Genomic DNA, 24,540 nt, shown 5'->3' on the forward strand with positions numbered 1-24,540 from the left:
TGTCGTCTGCTAGCAAGTAAACAAAGGGGGATAACTCTTCACAAACTAATGAAAAAAGGATTAACAGAGTTGTCTCTCTTGAATGAAACCAAGCACTTGATAGCTGGTCAAGGTTGTTTATACTAGAAATCCAATTAAACATATTCCTAAAATTCTCAATTTCTGGTCATACTATACATGTATCCTTATTTTCAATAGTCCTACAAATGACAACAATATCTGTGTATTATACAAACTACACACCCATATGTACTTCTTCTAGTATCTATAACTAGTAGCACTTGAAATGTCTGGGCCACTGGACCCATTACACACTCTACAGTTTCTAAAGTTTTGTCTCATCCTGTAAAGTAATCTAAACAACAGGGTCGTCAGTGTGATGGTGAGATGAGGAAAAAGTGTTCTTATTCCAGGTACCCGTGAAGATCCGGGTTAGAATATTGATCTTCAGTAACCCATGCTTGTCGTAAGACGAGACTAATAGGATCAAGTGGTCAGGCTCGCTGACTTGGTTGACACATGTCATCGGTTCCCAATGGCGCAGATCATTGCTTATGCTGTTGATACTGGATTGTCTGGTCCAGACTCGATTATTTACAGACTGCTGCCATATTGCTGGAATATTGCTGAGTGCGGCATAAAACTAAACTCACTCACTCACTCACTCGTATTCCAGGTGTCTCTGCATGATTTGTTGCACTGTCTGTGGAATTTTTAAGGAACACTACATTTCATGTGTTCCCTTATTTGTTTCCATGAGTATATCTTCTGTCCGAAGATGGAACTGGTCCTGGGTTGAAGGAACAAGGATTAGTGTGTTACAATAACATGGAACTGGTCCTGGGTTGAAGCAACAAAGATTTGTGTGTTACAATAACACGGAACTGGTCACGGGTTGAAGCAACAAAGATTTGTGTGTTACAATAACTAAGCTCACCTTGATTTGTAACAATGTAGTTTACTCATTCAGAAGAACTCAAAATTGTTGATACAAAAATCTGTAAAACTTGGCTTTGTGTACAAATTTAAAGTATGCTATGTTTCCGATGTCTTCAAGATGAGTAAAGAAAATATATTCATGATACTTGCATAGAACCTTTACCAAATTGCTAAATGAAGACAAGCTGTCATCAAGGTCACTATCCCCATCACTCAATACCATTCACACACATTACGATGACTATAGGAATTGATCTGCTATAGTTCATCCAGCTACATGGAAATCCCTTAGAAAAATGGTCACAAGGGTACTCCCAGGATCTGGACTCTGCCAGGGACATCAGTAAATATATAAATACATTGCATAAACTTAACTACCCCATACAATCAAGACCATATAAATAACTTTGGTATATCAAGTGTTATCGAGGCCAATGGGCAATCATTATCAGCAATTAGTTTCAGCTTCAACAGTTAACATTCCCATGTTAACATTACATTATATACAATTACCAAAAATGATAAAATATATTTCTTTGACCTACGTTGAAAGTTCATCCTTGTGATGTTCCTTAAGAAAAGGAGAAAATGCCCAACCCTTCCATATGTATATTTTAAATATTTTTATCCTTGTTTAAAATTTGTCATTCTAAATGAAAGTGATGAAATATATACAATAAAATATATGTATATATAAATACAATAAAGTGAGTGAGTGAGTTGTTTATCACTTGACCATCAGGTGAGCTACAGTACTGAATGACGTATGTAGAGGCTCCTCGTGAAGGTCGCACTGGTCTGAGGGGTCGGGGAGATGTCAGTGACCCAAGGACGAATACCGCTGCATGTTGGCAATGTGTTTCTGTGTGTCCCACCTGTAACAAAACAAGGAGAGAGTGAGTGAGTGAGTGAGTGAGCCAGTGTTGGAGTCGGTTATAACATCATTCAAGGGGTGTGTCTGCTTGATGTTAGATTAGAGCCCAAAGTGATGCAGATATGAGACTTTGACTACTTTCATATAGCGTTGACCGAGGATTTCACCTAAAAAAATTGGGCTTAGTGAGATTTGACCCACAATGAAAGGTTTCTGGAGTACTCAAGGGCTGAAGTTCTGCACAGTACACTGTACTGCCATAGTCTCCTGGACCTCACATACTCCCACTGAAGGGAGAGGGTCAGACTCTTGTATTTGTATCATAGGCACCCATATTCTGTTTAACATAACAACCATGACTGGCTCCATAATTCTGAACTCTGCTCCAAGTTGCAGGAAGGGTAGTTATGGCAACACAATGACAGGATGCATGAATAGATCAAGCTGGATGATTCCTGTGTGGTCTTACCCTCACTGTACCAATGAAACCTTTGATTGATGAAGACACTCATGTCCGAGATGGTGGTGAAACTCTGCACCTCACGGTATCATTTACACCATTTACTCACAGAGTTCTCAACTTCATCTACCTTTCTGGTTCCTTTTCCGGTGAGCTTGGAAGAAAGGTACATATTAGTTGGTGCTGCAACACTTGTGGTACACAGGTTAATGGTGCAGGATTCTTGTTATCTGCTGTTAGTGGCTGCTGGGATTTAGAACATTCTTATTTAGTTGTTATTGGTAACGGTTGTGATGTTCACCATTGTGTGACATCCAAGTGACATTGGTCTCCTATGCTTACAACTGGTGACATGCACGCACGCACACATGGAGACACTGGTATGGAGCTGACAACCCTAGAAACATAGCTGGAGCAAACAAGGACTCTAATCCATAATCAAAATGCACCCTTTCACCAGGTACCACAGCTGTAGGTAGGTTGTTTGGAGGGACCACCCTTTCACCAGGTACCACAGCTGTAGGTAGGTTGTTTGGAGGGACCACCCTTTCACCGGGTACCACAGCTGTAGGTAGGTTGTTTGGAGGGACCACCCCTTCACCAGGTACCACAGCTGCAGGTGGGTTGTTGGGAGGGACCACCCCTTCACCAGGTACCACAGCTGTAGGTGGTTTGTTGGGAGGGACCACTCTTTCACCAGGTACCACAGCTGTAGGTGGGTTGTTTGGAGGGACCACCCTTTCACCAGGCACCACAGCTGTAGGTAGGTTGTTTGGAGGGACCACTCCTTCACCAGGTACCATAGCTGTAGGTGGGTTGTTGGGAGGGACCACCCCTTCACCGGGTACCATAGCTGTAGGTGGGCTGTTCAGAGCGACCACCCCTTCACCAGGTACCACAGCTGTAGGTGGGTTGTTGGGAGGGACCACCCCTTCACCAGGTACAACAGCTGTTGTTGGGTTGTTGGGAGGGACCACCCCTTCACCAGGTACCACAGCTGTAGGTGGATTGTTGGGAGGGACCATCCCTTCACCAGGTACCACAGCTGTAGTTGGGCTGTTGGGAGGGACCACCCCTTCACCAGGTACCACAGCTGTAGGTGGGTTGTTGGGAGGGACCACCCTTTCACCAGGTACAACAGCTGTAGTTGGGCTGTTGGGCGGGACCACTCCTTCACCAGGTACCACAGCTGTAGGTGGGTTGTTGGGAGGGACCACCCTTTCACCAGGTACCACAGCTGTAGGTGGATTGTTGGGAGGGACCACCCCTTCACCAGGTACAACAGCTGTAGGTGGGTTGTTGGGAGGGACCACCCCTTCACCAGGTACCACAGGTGTAGGTGGGTTGTTTGGAGGGACCACCCCTTCACCAGGTACCACAGCTGTAGGTGGGCTGTAGAGGGACCACCCTTTCACCAGGTACCACAGCGGTAGGTGGATTGTTGGGAGGGACCACCCCTTCACCAGGTACAACAGCTGTAGTTGGGCTGTTGGGCGGGACCACTCCTTCACCAGGTACCATAGCTGTAGGTGGGTTGTTGGGAGGGACCACCCCTTCACCAGGTACCATAGCTGTAGGTGGGCTGTTCAGAGGGACCACCCCATTCACTAGGTACCACAACTATAGGTGGGCTGTAGAGGGACCACCCCTTCACCAGGTACCACAGCTGTAGGTAGGCTGTTAGGAGGGACCACCCTTTCACCAGGTACCATAGCTGTAGGTGGGTTCTTGGGAGGGACCACCCTTTCACCAGGTACCACAGCTGTAGGTGGGCTGTTCAGAGGAACCACCCCTTCACCAGGTACCACAGCTGTAGGTGGGTTATTGGGAGGGACCACCCCTTCACCAGGTACCATAGCTGTAGGTGGGTTGTTGGGAGGGACCACTCCTTCACTAGGTACCACAGCTGTAGGTGGGTTGTTTGGAGGGACCACCCCTTCACCAGGTACCGTAGCTGTAGGTGGGTTGTTGAGAGGGACCACCCCTTCACCAGGTACCACAGCTGTAGGTGGGTTGTTGGGAGGGACCACCCCTTCACCAGGTACAACAGCTGTAGGTGGGTTGTTGAGAGGGGCCACCCCTTCACCAGGTACCACAGCTGTAGGTGGGTTGTTGAGAGGGACCACCCCTTCACCAGGTACCATAGCTGTAGGTGGGTTGTTGGGAGGGACCACCCCTTCACCAGGTACCACAGCTGTAGGTGGGTTGTTGAGAGGGACCACCCCTTCACCAGGTACCATAGCTGTAGGTGGGTTGTTGGGAGGGACCACCCCTTCACCAGGTACCATAGCTGTAGGTGGGTTGTTGAGAGGGACCACCCCTTCAACAGGTACCACAGCTGTAGGTGGGTTGTTGGGAGGGGCCACCCCTTCACCAGGTACCACAGCTGTAGGTGGGCTGTAGAGGGGCAAATCACCATGTACGGAACAGAAATAAGGTTCATTGTGAGACACATACAACAACACAACCTGTAGCCTAGGTATATAATACAGAACGATATATCTGCTACATAGTGACTAAACATGCTATCATCTATAACGGCAAACACACTTACAAAAAATATAGACTTTATTCCACTGTAAAAGTAAGTATCATGCAAAACCATATATATCACAGAATATTGGTTGGACTGGCAATCTTCAACTATCACAGGAACATCATATAGGAACCTCTTGTATAAGTTGAGATCTGTTTGACAAATGCATATAGGAACCTCTTGTATTTGTTGAGTTCTGTTTGACAAATGCATATAGAATAGAAGCACAGACACTTTTTATCACAGTTTAAGCTCAACTGGCCAAAGTTACATATGTTAAGCAGTATACCATAGTCTGCCATTGCACGAAATCAAAAAATCCTAGTGTCCATTTTCACATTTATAAAGTGATACACATCACCAGCTGGACATATAATGGTATACTGTCATGTCAGGTTCCCAGCACATGGAGGGAAGAAATGGGTACCCGGTGAAATAAGTCTTGAGACTACTAGTATTAACCTTCTAGCGCCTAACAGGCAGCTTGGGTTATCCGGGGTAATAATGATCAGATTGTGCGCTTTGAGCAGGATATTTAGCCTGGAAAAGGTACGTTATAAATATTCTCATTATTATCATTATTATTATTATAATGTCTACACACAAATGAGTGCTGGTTGCTGTGCTTCTGATCAAGTTCTGCGTGTGGTCGGTACATTTACACAAGTTCATCAAGTTTTGACAGTCACTGGCTATTGATGGCTGCTTGTTCTTGGTAACCTCGTCAAACAATCTTACAGTCACAAACAATCTTACAGTCACAAACAATCTTACAGTCACAAACAATCTTACAGTCACAAACAACGCACGTCTCACCTGTACGTCTCCAGTACAGTAACAATAGCTGTACAGCAGGTGTATCACAGCTGTACAACACTGCCTCATGTAACAGTACTGGGAACACTGTACAATCTTCATCACTGACCTGACCTGTCTCATTTAATTATTGTATATTACCGTAGATAAGCCAAATTTTGAGGCCCCAAAAATGCAGTCTGTAGAAAGGGAGATGGTGTAACAACATGATTAACTTGTGTAATTCAATATGGATTTCTTGACACACTATTTCTGATGAATTATCACAACGAAAAGATGAGTGAAGGTTCATGGGTTGGCTTATCTACGGAACATACCATTCTAAGGGGAAAGTTAGGACCTTGGCTTATCAATGAGATCGGCTTATCAACTGTAACATACGGTACGTCTATCTTTTTTAATTTCCTGCTTATGATCGGCTGGAAGTTCGACCATATGTCAAGCAACTGCAGTAGGTATGGGATGATGTTATTCAATCTGACATGAAACTATCATCCTCATCGTCTACATATCACAGATATTGTCAGTCCACAACCTCAGGGTTATCAGTTGCTTATTTGCTTCTGAAGTTCCAAGGTGAAGCTATTTACATGGAGTTGGTGACATATCCACTACATGGTCAGAGATTAAAACACACTGTGACACATCAAGATAATCTTACAAAAGTTTAGGAGGAAGTGAGGGAAGATAACATTTAGATCGGTATATAAGACATTTAGATCGGTATATTTGTACATTAAATAGACTGTAAAACAAGTAATTAAATTTGTCTTCTAGACCAATGGAAACACTCAAATGTTCACTGATGATCATTCTTAACATTCTCCTTCAAACAGTGCAATTAATAATCCCACAATTCAAAGTGCTCCTCATGCAAATGAACACTGTGCGCAAATGAAATGTTTGTGCATGGTTAATCCGTTCCACTGCAGCAAAGGTGAAGGTCACTGAGATCGGGTAGGTGAAGGTCAGTCAACTGGGTCGGGTCAGAAGTCACAGGTTGTTAAGGTGCTCCAGTTTGAAACAAAGACAAGGTGACCTACTTTGGTTTGGAGTCTTTTTTCTTTAGTTTAGGTTTCTGGAGTTTGACGAGCATGAATGCTGGAGGGAGTGGTCCTCGGAGAAATGCTGGGTTGGTGACATCTTGTACCATGATCACGTACTCCCCTGGAGAAACCATTAAAACAGAAATACACACTAAACAAACTAGAATGTACATGTGAAATCATTAAATACAACTACATGGACAGATCACCCCAGATATTGTTCAACTGTACCATAGTTCCACTTATCTTGGCCTCTTTACCATCAGACCTGGTCATCAACTACAGGAATTTTCAGTCTTTGGCATTCCACACCATATCATATAAGGTCTATGATACTTCATGGAAATTGTAGCCTATGCTGGGATGTGTTTTAAAATACATTGTATATGACTCATCTATGTAATTTTGAACTTTAGTTTCATCTCTTGGCCTCATGAAGTGAGTTCAGAACAATATGACTACTCCAGTTTGATGCATGAGGTCAACACAAACAACAATACCACACATGACAAATGGATTCGAGAGGTCCGAAACACAAACAATTTAGATAGGGCACATGAGCAAATTAAATTTGTCACTGACCCGGTTCGATTCCCCACATGGGTACAAAGTGTGAAGCCCATTTCTGGTGTCCCCTGTTTTATTTGCTGAATATATAAAGAACAACCATATTCACTCACTTATTTAGAATATATAAAGAACAGGTTCAAATTCAGGAAATATGTTCTTCAACATCATTTCTTGAGAACCAAGATGAATTATCAGAATAATTGATTACAATAAATCAGATCCACAGGGTGAGTTTTGAAGACACCAGATGTGTTTGTTTTACAAATGCCAGAGTAGGATCATACACAAATTACTGAGTATCAAAACAACATGGTTTCATATCCACATAAAACTGTAACATCAATACCTTGTCGAGCAAATTTCTCATCCAGGTTACTTTCTGTGCTTGTTTTCTCCTTAATTTCTTTTCTGGAATGTTTACCATCTGAAATATGAGAATCAGATACAAAATGTCTCTGCAAAATAAGGTTGTGATTGCCCACTAATATCTAAGTAACCTGTCATCCGAGCTTTATGGGAAGATGACGTAAACTGTGCAACACAGTGATCAGTGACCACTTCTGATAACCTGTCAGACGACTGTCAGTCTACTGATCAGTTTGTGTGTATGCCCCGGCACAACGACCATCAAATACTTCCCATCCATTATTGTGAGGTTTATGTTTATGCCTCAGTGACAGTTGAACGTATTGAACTCAACTAAGTATAACACAATGTGTGTGAACTATGGAGAGGGATTTTATAAGTTGTAATAACTTGTCCTCGATCCTTTTCACTCTGTGAATAAAACATGTTTAAACTAAAAACAGAAACTAGCCCTTCAAAGAAACAATCATTTAACATTACACAGCCATATCTCCTGTAGGTCAATAAGTTGACTAAAATATATTTGTTTGCTCTTGTGCCATAAAACAACTCTGTCAATAAACTGCCATCAAAGACACCATCTTGTCCATGGAATGACTGTGGAAGAAGAGAGTAAAGGGAGATAATGATGATACTAGAATAATAATGCATACCACAAGAAACATCTGTACTACTGGCAAACAAGGATAAGTTGGACCAGCACAGAGAACACCTTTACGAGAAGTAGGCAGTGCATGGCAATGAGCAAACCCATTTGGTTTGTGAAAGGTAGAGCAGATGTAGGCTAGTGCACGTGCATTGCATAACGATGAAAATTGATTCCGCACATAGCTGCACAAGCCTTGCGCCTTGCTTCACCATCGCACTACACTTGATTGTGGACAACCTGGGGCCTCTTCGCTAACAATGGCAAGCCAGTGGGCGGCACTCATACATGCTAATACAGGTCATTTGTCAGGCCGGTGCACAACTTATCCTTGTTTGCCAGTAGACACTATAATAATATGCCAGGGATTGTTTCGACAGATGCTGCAACAGAGTGTTAAAGGTTGCCCACCTTGCTTTTCCAGGCTCTTGTCCTTTGACTGGCCCAGCTTCTTGGACTTGGTTTTCTTCATTGCTACCTCCTCCTCCATGGCTAGAAATGGGCGGTACATTGGAGGGGGCGGGGCCAGCTGGAGACAGCTCCACTCACTTGCACCATCCACTGTCCTCTGACTGGCTACAGGGGGAGGAAGGGGCGTGGTTTCTCTCTGTGGAGGTGCACTCTCCTCTGTGGTTGGTTCTAATAATATGATCAATATGCACAGAGCTGTCAATCAGTACCATATATTTGTTGGTGAGTAGTGAAATGCTACATCTCTACCCTTCTCATTCCTTATTACTGAATGAAAACTATGGGTAAAACATTCAAGACTTGTGCGAAAAACAAATCAAATGTTTGGGATGTTGACACGCTTACTTCAACTCCAATACTGATGACAGTGCTTATGCTGCACCCTGCAATAACCCCATACACATGGGTCTGTAAACAATTCAGTCTGGACCAGTCGAACCAGTGCTTGACATTCGGAACATCCATTAGGGTACAATGACGTGTAACAGCAAGTCACTGAGGTTTTACCACCCTATCCAGTGACCAGCACTAACAGGAGACACAGGGGAGACACAGTGAGACACAGGGTTGAAGCATACCTGTCACAAGATCCTGTGCTGCTTCTTGTGTGGGCGACATGACTCTGCTCTTCTCCCCTTCCTCTTTAACTGCCTCCTTCTCCCCCTTCTCTTCTCCTTCTTCCACCTGTTCCTGTTCCTCATCTGACGATAGGCAATACATAATCCTCAAACACATGCACATTATGCTGTAGGTTCACTTAGAGACAGTGTTAGCCTAGTGGTCATGGTTCCCTGTCACACCCAACAGTTAGGTTCCATTCTTTACATGGGTAAAGGATGTGAAGCCTATTTCTGGTCTTTGTGTCCCCTGTCATCATATTGCTGGAGTATTGCGAAAGTGGCATAAATCCCAGCACACAGTTCATGACAGAGCTCGTGTGCATGTAATAATTATATTCCAGCCATATCACAGGCGGGAACCTGCCAAGAACCTGCTTCTTATCCTCTATACAGCTGAGGAAACTTTCAAAAGTTAACATCTGTCATCATGCATGTAAATAAGCTGGTTAGCCTTCAGAGAACACGTTTAGCCTTGTGATAACCAGGAAAGCAGGAAATGACCATCAACTAGCTAGCAATGGATTGTTTAAGTTATCATGAAATGACAATGCCTGGGGACAATCAAAGAAGCATGCTGTGGGGAAATCATGCCGACTCTACCCGTGTTTGATGTCACTTTAGTGTGGAGGAGTCCTAAACTGGTCAGATTGTTGCCCATACCTCCGTCTTCTGTCTTGGCTGGAACCTCTTGTTCTGGTGTGACCTTGATCTCACCGGCCTCCTCCTTTTCCCCCTCCGCTTCCTTCTCCTCGTCCGTGTTCATGTGGTCAGTCAGGGGGTAGGGCACAATAGAGTAGCCGCTGCAACATGTGGTGCTTTATAGATGAGGGTTAGCTGTGTGTGCTAATCATGCTTATGTCTCGGCAGATTATTCTGTTTGTATATACAGCATTACTAAAACACACCCTTAAAGTTAAACAAGTCAAGGTTCAACTGTGTACTTACAAAGGTGTTTCGATAGGTTTCTCCTCAACCTGCTCTATCATATCAAACAGTGCCGAGCCTTCCTTTGTGGGGTAGTACTTGAAGCCAGCCGATACCAGGAGTTCTCTCCCTTGATCTGAAATCAGTTTAAATTTAGAGAATGTCAGCAATCTGTATTCTGCCATAACATTCAAGACAGGACTCTTGGAGGCATAGCACTCAAAGATCAGACCTGCACTGTAAAAGAACAATTATATTTGGGAACAGTATACTCCTTCCAATATCCATGGTTACAGAATAACATCATCCCCATAACTGCCAGGATGGGAACATCCAACCTTAGATGACAGGAACAAGCAACTCACTGAGGAAACAATGTATCCAAACTGAAGGGCCAGAATAATTGTTCACAGATTGTTTGAAAACATAATCTGCTTCACGGATTGAACTTTAAGATGTCACCATAAATATATGCGTTTGGCATCAATGTTCAGTTTATGTATATGGATGATGTTTTTGTTCTCAGACAATGTGTTGTGCACGTGAACGCATTATGCTTCGCGGGCTACGGGACATCTGAAAACACTGAAGCTGTCAAAGGTAAACTGACACAATAACAGTTGCCTTAGTAATCACTGCATCATTTGGATCTTCTGTAGCTTCATGATTTGATGGATCAAGTATTTGCATGAAACGTTGAGTGAAATAGTGACTTTGTGTTGGAGGGTGATAGCTTACGTGTTATTTCAGCAATCGGGCCAATATGTGTTGGGCACAGGTTTCTGCCACAGTTCTCTTTGGTTAGCATCACACCAGCAACAGGTCAACATATGTGCTCCACATAACATATTGTTCTGGATTCTCACAGTACATCAATGCCACTCACCTGCAATGACCTCCCCAAGGTCGTTGTGACATTCAACTTTGACTGAGAATGTCTGCCCTTGAGTGAGTTCCAGTGATTCTGTTTCCATAACGATCACCATCTTGGTGGCCATCTCCACTGGGTAGCCATTGACCCACTGACCTTCATAGATGATCCCGGATGCATGAACCATCTTGCCCTCACCATGGAACATGTCGTTCAGCCACTGACCCTGCAACACCAAGGTGGCTTAGATATAATATCAGCCTCCCTCACAGAGGTCAGTCTCAAACATGTTGTCAGTATCATAGCTGAAGGGGTCGTTGTCCGCACAGGTATTATACAATGTATATTTCCCAGGTATATACAGGTATGTTCTATATACAGAAATGTACCCTAAACAATGTCAAAATACAGAAACGTACCCGGTACCCTACACGGCAGAAAAGTCCATATTCCACAACCCCGAACCGAAACCGTATGTAGTTGTTCCTGTTCAACTGATTGCGAGTAATATTGTGCATCATGAAATTTATCTTTACTAAAATTACTATGTATGGTAGTTATATATATATATAACACAATCAAATGTAAATAATACAACAGCATGACAGTTTCGATCAAGAAAACGACACAGTGAGGAATGGAATTGTCCTTGGGTGCGTTTCTGCGGTAAACATTTCTACTACTCGTGCTTACAACGACCACTTCAGCAGAATTTGACATATAGGTCATTGTCAGACATGTAGTCAGTCTTAGATTTATTGGTCAGTCTGAGATATGTAGGTAATCATTTAGGTGAGCCTAAAGGTCCCCATTAGACCACTATATATTCTTTAAATCACTATGACACATTTACTCAAAATTCTGGATGTCCCTGTCACAGGTAACTCAGGTCTTGTTAAGAATCTTTTAATTTCACTGGTCAATCAAGATGATGTGGTGAAATGATAAAGTTACACGTAACTGACACAGACCGTGCTTGGTCCAGTCACGTAACTGACACAGACCTTGAATATTGACCTCTCATGATCACTACTGACTTCCTCTGCTGGAAACATGGTGGGTATTACAATGCACCTGACACAAATATATATGAACCATGACCAACTTCTCTTTAACGAGAACAAGAAATGTGAAATGAAGTTCATTCTCCGATATTTATTGATAATCGATCAATGTTTAGTACAATCTCTATCAATAGCTAGCCCTACCACAACAAGAGTTACCTCATACTCTGTACCATCTTGACAGATGAGATGTCCTTGACCTTGCCTCTTGTCCATCACCCAGTTGCCTGTGTACCTATCCCCGTTACTGAAACAGGCATCAAGGCATCATGTTACACAAGCCATAATCGGAGAATTTCAATGACACACAGACATATTTTCTTCAAAACCTTGCAGATACATCAACAGATAGACATGGTGTATCAGAAATATGCAGGCATTTCTTTATTCAATGTATTCTGAGTGAGTTTGGCCTCTTTGAACAGTATTTTGTTACATAATGGCATGTAAGCTTTATGTTGGAGGTGACGTAGGTGACAGACATCATCAACTTTGAGAAACCCACCAATACATGTGTGGTGCTGACAAACCTAGTAATATAAACAGGATTCAAACTCATGATCATAGGTTTTTGGTAGGTCTAAGGGAGGCAACTCTGTATGGCCACTCATCCACTCTCATTACTGTTGGATCTACTTGATGTAATCTTACCAGCTTCAGAACATTTACAGGTAACACTTAACAGTATAAATGTTGCAAGGGAAGCATTGAAGGATTTAGTTACATAATTACTAGTATAACAAGCAATGTGACCATAAAAAAGTTGAGGTCTGAGTTTCACCCTGATGTGGTGAGTATGTGACTGACTGACTGAGTTTGGTTTTACGCCGCTTTTAGCAATATTCCAGCAACACCACGGCGGGGGACACCAGAAATGGGCTTCACACATTGTGCCCATGTGGGGATTCGAACCCGGGTCTTCAGCGTGACGAACCAACGCTTTAACCATTAGGCTACCCCACTGGCCCGGTGAGTATGTGAGATGAAGGCAAGTCAGCTTGTTGTGATGCAAATACTGAGATGGCGAGCGAGTTTAGTTTTATGCCGCACTCAGCAATATTCCAGCTATACGATGGCGGTCTGTAAATAATCGGTCTGGACCAGACAATCCAGTGATCAACAGCATGAGCATCGATCTGCGCGATTGGGAACCGATGACGTGTGTCAACCAAGTCAGTGAGCCTGACCATCTGATCCCGTTAGTCGACAAGCATGGGTTACTGAAGATCAATATTCTAACCCGGATGTTCACAGGTCGCAGACAAACCAAGAGCTATAGTGAGGTGAATATGGGACCTGAACCCAGCCATGGATGTACACACCACTGAGGCCATTATCATCACAGACTCATAACAAGGATCTTGTCCTTCAGCTGATTATCAAGTGACTTACATAACAATCAACCATTAACATAACAAATCAACTGGGATTTTAGTGTCAATCTTATATTATTACAACCCATTTTAAGATATATAAGGTCACTTTCTCATACTGACATTATAAGTGGATCTAGTGGAAACAGAATAATATTGAAATGACCCAACTAGTGATTGTTAGTCACAGCACTGACAGGGTTAGTCACCCATCATACAAGCATTACTGGAACGTCGAGAATACAGGACAGTCACTTACTTTGTTAGAAAACAAAGGCATTCATTTATATCATTTTAGAATAAATAGAAGAAGAGAAATACATCTATTAAAATTAGTGTGAGCGAATCCGGTTCATCTGTTGTTGAAAATTAGAAAACATTCTCACAGCTGCTAATACTCAAATTGTCAAGTAGTGCAAGGTTTGTTGTATTCTCAGTGTAAATCTATTAACAAAAACACAACTAAATATGCTAACTATAGGGTAAAGATTTACTAATATATACATATATAAACTACACTTACAACAAACACACTGACATATAACAAAATTATTTTCTTTTTCCCTGACCATGTGCTGTATCTTTTGGTCAAGTTGCTTACAAAATCAAATCAACTAAACTTAGTGGCCCCTCTCACGCCTGGTTTAATGGTAGTTTACAGTATATATATTGATAAACATTAACTCCACGATGCAACAAAATATATGTATATTGTTTCCTGACAGATCAATGAAAACACATGGCTAACCATCCCTGTAGCAGCAGCACATGTAACACGTTAACCAACAAGGCATATACACTGATCAGAGCAGGATAATCACCTGTTAAAATACAAAACATGTTTCATATCTGAATGTAACAAATGTAGAAGTTGGTGATAACGTAAGCCTGGTTTCATGCGACATCTGTGATAACATTAGCTTGGTCTTCTATGGATAGTCGACTTCTTGACTGCAGTGAATGTGATGTTTCGGTGTAGATATTAACACCGGTATCAAGCAAGTGATACAAAGAGTTGAAACAAGGAGAATACAATGTACATACATAGCTGCATAGTGAGTATAAACAATCAGAACATATCAACCTTGTCAATTGTATATACTCACTATGCAGCTATGTACATATTCTCCATGTTACAACTCATTGTATCACTTGCTTGATACCAATGTTAGTACCTACACCGAAAGGTCGCACTCATTGCAATAAAGAAGTTGACAATCCAATAGAACTTTGTTTTCCTTCATCTCTACAGCTTCTAAATATGCCTCTCAAAGAACATACAGGTATATATATATATATGTACATGTAAGAACCACAAACGAGCAGGAACACAAGGATGCAGGCTAAACAATTGAAGCCAACAGTTAACTGGCGTTAATGATGTGTGATGTCCTGCATCCTTGCTATCTTATTACTTCTGTTGTTCTTACATGTACAGAACAGAACATACACATGCTCTCTGCCTCCTACCATCTGATGAAGGAGTAAGGATAAACTCTGAAACGTTGTGTTCCACATAATAAAGAAGTTGACGTCCATAAAAACTCTCAACAGGTATCATGCAAACTGGCAGCAGGTTGGTTACAAGAAGCAAAGACAGTGACAGACATAGCGGAAACATAGCGGCAACATAGCGGAGACTTAGCGGCAACATAGCAGAAACATAGCGGCAACATAGCGGAGACTTAGCGGCAACATAGCAGAAACATAGCAATACAATGGGTATACATGGCTGGAGGAGCTGTTCTACACACAGCTGTATTAGAGCTTGTACCTCGCTTTGTAAACACCGCTTCAAGTGGACAGAATGAAAGAAAATTTAAAACCATTTCATTAGTAGTGAGTCAACTTTCACCATTGTATGTCAGACATGAAAGCATGTAGACATCGTTGAAAAGAAATCTACACAACTAGGCGAAATCAACAAGAAGCTATCTCCTACTATGCAAGACAGAATCTATATGATGTATTATACATCTGGAATGTATATCACATACATCTAGAATCTACATCCTCGATATCATGTATATCTAGAAACTATATCACGTATATCTAGAATCTATATCATGTACATGTATATCTAGAATCTATATCTTGCATATCTAGAATCTATATCATGTATGTCTAGAAACTATATCAGTTATATTTTGAATTTAGAGTCATATCATGCATATCTAGTATATCTAGAATCTATAACATGTATATCTAGGATAAATATTTTATTTTAGTGACAACAATATAAAAGCATTTTTCTATGAGGAAGATTAGTTGAAATTATAATCATAGTTTATCGTAAAACATATAATAATTTTGTCTGGTGTAAAATTATACACTATCAGTTTATAATAAAAGTAAAAAAGTGACAAACAATTAAACAAACTCAGTGCAATTTGTTTTAAACAACAAATTCCATGAAAGTAAAATAAGAAAGTACAATCAAGAATAAACATTGATGTTTCATATACTTTACGAAAAAAGTGTCAAAAGTAATTTACATCCACATGATCAATGATGTTGATGCCCTATAGTTATTGCAGTCTACTGCCCACCTCCATCAGCACTGTACTGTCACACTACCTGGAGTGAGTGAGTTTAGTTTTACGCCGCTTTTAGCAATATTCCGGCAGCATCACGGCGGGAGACCCCAGAAATTGGATTCACACACTGTACCCACTTGGGGAATCAAACCCGAGTCTTTGGGGTGACAAGCGAATGCTTTAACCACTAGGCTACCCAGCAGTTTGACAGTAAATGAAATCCTAACAGCTACATACAGGTAATAGAAACTTTGAAACAAAGCATACTGAAACAACGACTGTGCTTTTTGAATGTAAACAAGCAGTGTCACTAAGGTGACATAATCCCCCACTGCAAATTATCAAATCAAACTTATAAAGTAATGAAAGTTTAAGATGAAGTTAAATGTCAACAAAAACATGACTAATCAACCTCTCTTGATATCTTGCTCTTTAGTTGTTCAAACACACACGTTTTCAAGACTGACTTTGACCTTGACATGAATGTCACAGTGTATGAAATATGCACAAATAGTACTAAAGAAATTGCTATTTTGAAAAACATTCAAGGGGAGTCTTGAAAGTCTATGAAGAAAATCCAGTGTACCGTTTTTGAAATATCTTGCTGACAATTCAGGTTAACAAGCTGAAATCTTCAAAGTGTCTCTGTGACCTTGAAAATTAAGTGAAGGTCACCAAAATTGACTGGGCCCTGCGCCTTCCCTAGATAAAGCTTGGTGTCAAATATGAAGAAAAATGCAGTGAACGGTTCTTGAGATAGCTTAACATGCAGGTTTACATGCTGAAATCTTCAAAGTGTCGCCATGACCTTGAAAATTATGTGAAGGTCACCAAAATCAACTGGGCCCTGCGCCTTCCCTAGATAAAGCTTGGTATTGAATATGAAGAAAATCCAATGAACGGTTCTTGAGATAGCTTAACATGCAGGTAACACGTTAAAGTCCCCTTGTGACCTTGAAATGAAGGTCAAGGTCACCAAACCTGAATTGGACCTTTCTTATACTGTGATGAACCTAGGTACCAAATATGAAAAGAATCTAGAGAACGGTAAGATATTCCAATTCGTGTGTACGTACGTACGGACGGACGGAGCCTAATACAGTATCCCCGCTTACTATATCCCCCGCTTCACGCTAAACGCGGGGCGGGGGATAAAAATGTTGTTAAATACTAAACTATATAACACATTTTTAAAGAAATGCTCATTGGATTATTTGCATTTTAGACTGCCATCCTTTAATGGAACAATTCGGTTAACATTGTAAACAGACTGTCACTACTGTTATACATTACACAGATGCACTATGTAATTAGAGTGTTCCTACAGCCTTGACAATGATACTTCACTACCACTAGTAACTAATGAACAGTATTTCATTTACATCAAAATAGCTGTGTATAAAACTCCACTCACTTGTAAATCATTGTGCCGTCTCCATGCCGCATACTGCCAACAAACTCTCCCTCGTACGTGGAGTTCTCTCCAGTCTTGAGTACCCCATAGCCTGGGCCCCAACAGAAGCAAGTGTATTACACTGGGAAGATGCCTAAATGCCTAACATTTCCAGGGATTGGGAAAGGCAGGGGCCATGGGCCATTTTGCACATTAGAATAAAGAATGGCCCATTAAAAGTTTACTATTGATAAAAGGTCAGTGGCCCATTCTAAATTCAGAAAATGGCCAATATTCCTGAAAATGGCCCATTGTCAAAGTTCTCTATCCCAATCCCTGCATTTCATTTGAAAATGATAATCACCACATCATCACCACCATCATCACCAACATCACCACCACCACCACCACCACCACCACCACCACCACCACCATCATCACCACCATCATCATCACCATCATCATCATCATCAACATCTCAACTCCCCAACCTCCTCTTACCTTGTTTTCTGTTATGCGCCCACTCCCCTTCAAAGAGGGTGCCATCTTTGTACTGCATGACCCCGTAGCCATGTAGCTCCCCACGCTCGAACTGCCCGGTGTACTTGCACCCTGATGTCGCAAAGTACTTGTAGCCATGTCCTTGAATCTCACCATTTGCAAAAAGACCCTCGTAGAAGGTGCCGTCTTTCATCAGCAGCTTACCATGACCTGAAACACTACACTGCATCAGTATGCATGACACTGATGGTAGTTATAATAAGTAACTTTCTAAAGCGCCAAATTCCATGCCGGTGGGCATGCTCATAGCGCATACAGAGAGGTCTAGTTGCAGTCATATGATACTGAGAAAAGGTGAGTTTTGAGGTGAGATCTAAATAGAGTTAGAATTGAACATGTTCACAGATGGTCGGGCAATTCGTTCCATTTCTTGGCCGCTGCCACATGGAAAGAACGGAAACCATATGATTTCAGGTGCCAACGAGGAACATACAGGTCTCTGTGACTGGAGCGAAGCGGTCTACCGGGGATGTATGGCCTGAAGAGTTCCTGGAGGTACACTGGAGCTGTTATATCAGAGTCAGTATCTTGAAGTCAACTCTCGCTTGGATTGGTAACCAATGTAGGCGTTTCAGGACAGGAGTAATACTTGCAAATTTTGGGGTTTTGGTGACCATGCGTGCTGCAGTATTCTGAATGTTCTCTGGAGTCGATTAGTGAGTTCCTGTGAGATATGGAACAGAAGGCTGTTGCAGTAATCAATACAGGAAAGTATCAGAGATCGAACAAGTGCTGCTGTAGAATCCTCTGTCAGAAGATGGCGGATACTGCCAATAGTTCGGATGTGGTATTAACACGATTTACATAACTCTGAGACTTGCTTCTCCATCGACAGATCACCTTCAAAGTAGACATCAAGATCTTTGACGGTAATGAGAGGGGAATGGGTGTCACCAATGTGAAGACAAACAGTATTGATCTTCGACGGGCGGGAGGCTGGGCCGACTAACATCACCTCTGTCTTGTTCTCATGTTTAGCTTGAGGATACTGGTGTTCATCCAAGCCTTGACAGATGCACAGCAATTCTCCATGTTCGTCAGTATCATCAGTTGGATTTTGATTGTATAGCTGTGACAACTGTGCTATAAAGTATGCTCTAAAGTTATCCCTATAGCATATTTACTACTGCTCTTAAGGAACTGCTATCTGTCTGCTCAGAAAGAAACATCTTTACTTGATGTTAAGTACAAAGTAGGTTCAATAATAGTACACCATTAGACTTAGGATGCATAATACAAAAGGAACCAATCACAAAACTGAAAGCTGGGCTGATGAACGAGACAACCCAAGTCAACCACACTCAAAATATTTTTTTTCTGAATAGATCATTCTTCTACTCTTGCTGAAGCTACTAGGACCACTACTACTACTACTACAGCATCACCACCACTTCCAATAATAACCCCATTACGACCACCATCACTAGGACCACTACTGCTACTACAGCATCACCACCACTTCCAATAATAACCCCATTACGACCACCATCACTAGGACCACTACTGCTACTACTACTACAGCATCACCACCACTTCCAATAATAACCCCATTACGACCACCATCACTAGGACCACTACTGCTACTACTACTACAGCATCACCACCACTTCCAATAATAACCCCATTACGACCACCATCACTAGGACCACTACTGCTACTACAGCATCACCACCACTTCCAATAATAACCCCATTACGACCACCATCACTAGGACCACTACTGCTACTACTACTACAGCATCACCACCACTTCCAATAATAACCCCATTACGACCACCATCACTAGGGACCACTACTGCTACTACTACTACAGCATCACCACCACTTCCAATAATAACCCCATTACGACCACCATCACTAGGACCACTACTGCTACTACAGCATCACCACCACTTCCAATAATAACCCCATTACGACCACCATCACTAGGACCACTACTGCTACTACTACTACAGCATCACCACCACTTCCAATAATAACCCCATTACTTACCACCATCACTGGGACCACTACTGCTACTACAGCATCACCACCACTTCCAATAATAACCCCATTACGACCACCATCACTAGGGACCACTACTGCTACTACTACTACAGCATCACCACCACTTCCAATAATAACCCCATTCACGACCACCATCACTGGGACCACTACTGCTACTACAGCATCACCACCACTTCCAATAATAACCCCATTACGACCACCATCACTGGGACCACTACTGCTACTACTACTACAGCATCACCACCACTTCCAATAATAACCCCATTACGACCACCATCACTGGGACCACTACTGCTACTACAGCATCACCACCACTTCCAATAATAACCCCATTACGACCACCATCACTGGGACCACTACTGCTACTACTACTACAGCATCACCACCACTTCCAATAATAACCCCATTACGACCACCATCACTAGGACCACTACTGCTACTACTACTACAGCATCACCACCACTTCCAATAATAACCCCATTACGACCACCATCACTGGGACCACTACTACTACTACAGCATCACCACCACTTCCAATAATAACCCCATTACGACCACCATCACTGGGACCACTACTGCTACTACTACTACAGCATCACCACCACTTCCAATAATAACCCCATTACGACCACCATCACTGGGACCACTACTGCTACTACAGCATCACCACCACTTCCAATAATAACCCCATTACGACCACCATCACTGGGACCACTACTGCTACTACTACTACAGCATCACCACCACTTCCAATAATAACCCCATTACGACCACCATCACTAGGGACCACTACTGCTACTACTACTACAGCATCACCACCACTTCCAATAATAACCCCATTACGACCACCATCACTAGGGACCACTACTGCTACTACTACTACAGCATCACCACCACTTCCAATAATAACCCCATTACGACCACCATCACTAGGGACCACTACTGCTACTACTACTACAGCATCACCACCACTTCCAATAATAACCCCATTACGACCACCATCACTAGGACCACTACTACTACTACTACTACAGCATCACCACCACTTCCAATAATAACCCCATTACGACCACCATCACTAGGACCACTACTGCTACTACTACTACAGCATCACCACCACTTCCAATAATAACCCCATTACGACCACCATCACTAGGGACCACTACTGCTACTACTACTACAGCATCACCACCACTTCCAATAATAACCCCATTACGACCACCATCACTAGGACCACTACTGCTACTACTACTACAGCATCACCACCACTTCCAATAATAACCCCATTACGACCACCATCACTAGGACCACTACTGCTACTACAGCATCACCACCACTTCCAATAATAACCCCATTACGACCACCATCACTAGGACCACTACTGCTACTACAGCATCACCACCACTTCCAATAATAACCCCATTACGACCACCATCACTAGGACCACTACTGCTACTACAGCATCACCACCACTTCCAATAATAACCCCATTACGACCACCATCACTAGGACCACTACTGCTACTACAGCATCACCACCACTTCCAATAATAACCCCATTACGACCACCATCACTAGGACCACTACTGCTACTACTACTACAGCATCACCACCACTTCCAATAATAACCCCATTACGACCACCATCACTAGGACCACTACTGCTACTACAGCATCACCACCACTTCCAATAATAACCCCATTACGACCACCATCACTAGGACCACTACTGCTACTACAGCATCACCACCACTTCCAATAATAACCCCATTACTTAATTCACCATCACTAGGACCACTACTGCTACTACTACTACAGCATCACCACCACTTTCCAATAATAACCCCATTACGACCACCATCACTAGGACCACTACTGCTACTACAGCATCACCACCACTTCCAATAATAACCCCATTACGACCACCATCACTAGGACCACTACTGCTACTACTACAGCATCACCACCACTTCCAATAATAACCCCATTACGACCACCATCACTAGGGACCACTACTGCTACTACAGCATCACCACCACTTCCAATAATAACCCCATTACGACCACCATCACTAGGACACCTACTGCTACTACTACTACAGCATCACCACCACTTCCAATAATAACCCCATTACGACCACCATCACTAGGACCACTACTGCTACTACAGCATCACTACCACTTCCAATAATAACCCAATTACGACCACCATCACTAGGACCACTACTGCTACTACTACTACAGCATCACCACCACTTCCAATAATAACCCAATTACGACCACCATCACTAGGACCACTACTGCTACTACAGCATCACCACCACTTCATCACAAATTCACCAATACTGCAGCTACTTCATGGTAGTCTAAAACAGCTACTTCAAGTATGTAACAGGTAAACCAGCTGATTATAGCAGACTTATTCTTACTTGAAAATATACACATGGACTACTGAGCATGTTAAATGTAATGTTTGTTCCAAGTAGAGAATATTAACATCCCATAACACACCTGCATGATAACCTCTATAGACGTACAAGAGCCGGTAGCTTACCATGTTTCTTCCCTCTCTGCCACTGGCCTTCATATCTGAAGAACTGATTTTCATATGTGTAGACACCAAATCCTGAAACATGATTAGTGATTGCTATTTATTAAAAATATAATTAGGTATTACACAGACTGAAATGGAAGAACCTGTCGATTTTCTAGTATTTATGAACATGATCAACTAACCATCTTGTGTATATAATACCTGATAGTGCAGTTGATGGAACAAAGATGGCAATAAATGTGTTACCTGTCGTACTCAAACAGATTCAAACTACTGAAAGATGTAGAAAGTATTCATTATTAATAAAAACATAAGGGCCTTAGATATATGATGCCACACTATGACACCATAAAACTGATTTGTTACACATGTATGAATCACCATAGAACTGACACTAGTCCCACAGTCCTTGCCAAACTGCCAAAACGTTAAGGGTTTTGCTCTAGGTCATCATAATAAGATCAAGTTGACTAAAAATGCAGAAAGCATTCTACTGGACACCTTCCACCATTTTGGTAATGGGTGTGAACAGTCTCCTTCATTAGTAACAGTTGAAGCTTTTCAGACTCCAGTATTAACTGCCAAGCTAAACAACTAGGGGTTTGGATGGCTGTCACCCATACACTAGTACATTGTCATTTTATCCACCAGTTAGAGAAATAGTACACCTTTTTAAATGCCTCGATTGAATGTCACTGACATTGTTGTCACATACTGAAGCTCTAAATGTTGTAGAATTTATCTTCTGATTTTGTCATTTATTGACTAATATTAAACTGTCATTCTGTTATGTACAGCTTTTGTCATAAAACAAATGTGACAAAGGGTATCTTGTCAAATGCAAGTGTATTGTTGGCTTCTGGAAAGGAAAGCAATATTCAATAACATGTCATAGGGTTTTTTTATGTGTTGGTGATTTCAGGTGGTCAACAATACTTAGAAGCAGAAGCTAAAATAGGTGTCTTAATAAACAAAACTATTCACTGTGCACTAGGCAAACGATGCGTTTCATTGTTTGGGGCACGAAAAATATGTTTCACACATGAGGTTTCCAATTTGATAATCTGGTAATTCATTAACTCACCAACCAAATCCTATGACAGCTAAAACCGCTCATCCCGCTCTAGTCTACGATGCTAAATAGAATGCTGCCGACTATGATAATACTTGGAATTGAAATAAAAACTGAATAATAAAGGACACTTCTTTAATTCATAACTGTTCTCCACCTGCAACATACCTTCTCGAAGCAGTTTCTTAGTTTCACCAACATAACTGGCCCTGGATGCCGTATAAGCCGCCATGTTGTTTTCACTGACAACCGAGACATTCTCGTGAGAACGAGAGGGCACGAGACTTCAATAGCCTTGTTTGATTCCACTGTAGCAGGTGCCATCAGAAAATATAATTTATATTATGAGACTGGTTGTCTTCATTAGTCTCCAATTGACAATGGAATTCTGTATATTTCATTTGGTGGTTAGTATTTCTGCGCTGCTTTATCAAGAAATATATACGCACGGCAATGATGCCAAAACGGATCATGGCATTTGATAAAAACGGCTCAATGAGAGAGTGAGTGAGTGAGTTTAGTTTTACGCCGCACTCAGCAATATTCCAGCTATATGGCGGCGATCTGTAAATAATCGAGTCTGGACCAGACAATCCAGTGATCAACAGCATGAACATCGACCTGCGCAACATTGGGAACCGATGACATGTGTCAACCTAGCCAGCGAGCCTGACCACCCAATCCCGCTAGTCGCCTCTTACGACAAGCATGTTTTTTTTCACTGAAGGTTCATTCTAACCCAGAGATGGAGTTAACGTCACTTAATGCAGTATTTCAGTTTTGCCAAGACATGTCAGCTTCATGTTGATAGGACTGGTTGGTTTTTATGGGGCTGGTAGGTCTT

General features: G+C 42.1%; 2 protein-coding genes across 4 annotated transcripts in view; one reads left to right on the forward strand and one right to left on the reverse strand.

Moving 5' to 3' along the window:
- LOC124253845 (LIM domain-containing protein jub-like) overlaps positions 1-8,666 on the forward strand; it is a 68,510-nt gene extending 59,844 nt beyond the window's left edge. The window contains exon 9 of the transcript XR_006892308.1: positions 8,656-8,666. The gene's annotated coding sequence lies outside the window, so the exon portion shown is untranslated. The remainder of the gene's footprint in view (positions 1-8,655) is intronic.
- LOC124253846 (MORN repeat-containing protein 1-like) lies at positions 1,648-23,945 on the reverse strand. Of its 3 annotated transcripts, XM_046687697.1 has the most exons (15): positions 23,865-23,945; positions 22,625-22,696; positions 18,008-18,217; positions 17,528-17,618; positions 15,351-15,368; positions 12,363-12,450; positions 11,155-11,365; positions 10,290-10,404; positions 10,005-10,144; positions 9,303-9,425; positions 8,665-8,892; positions 7,588-7,665; positions 6,669-6,792; positions 2,404-2,427; positions 1,648-1,814 (listed from the first exon to the last, which is right to left on the reverse strand). In XM_046687697.1, exons 1-15 carry the CDS (start codon positions 23,926-23,928, stop codon positions 1,757-1,759), a joined length of 1,644 nt encoding a protein of 547 aa, XP_046543653.1. In that variant the 5' UTR covers positions 23,929-23,945; the 3' UTR covers positions 1,648-1,756. The 3 variants fall into 3 exon arrangements, 2 of the variants coding, with proteins under 2 accessions (XP_046543653.1, XP_046543654.1); XM_046687698.1 differs by lacking the exon at positions 2,404-2,427; XR_006892309.1 differs by lacking the exons at positions 1,648-1,814; positions 2,404-2,427 and adding an exon at positions 4,824-4,942 and having other exon boundaries at positions 4,987-6,792.
- Positions 23,946-24,540: the final 595 nt, after the last annotated feature.

The sequence above is a fragment of the Haliotis rubra genome, unplaced genomic scaffold (genome assembly GCF_003918875.1).
Source record: "Haliotis rubra isolate DU_JTF1 unplaced genomic scaffold, ASM391887v1 Scf555, whole genome shotgun sequence".
Classification (NCBI taxonomy): Eukaryota; Metazoa; Mollusca; class Gastropoda; order Lepetellida; family Haliotidae; genus Haliotis; species Haliotis rubra.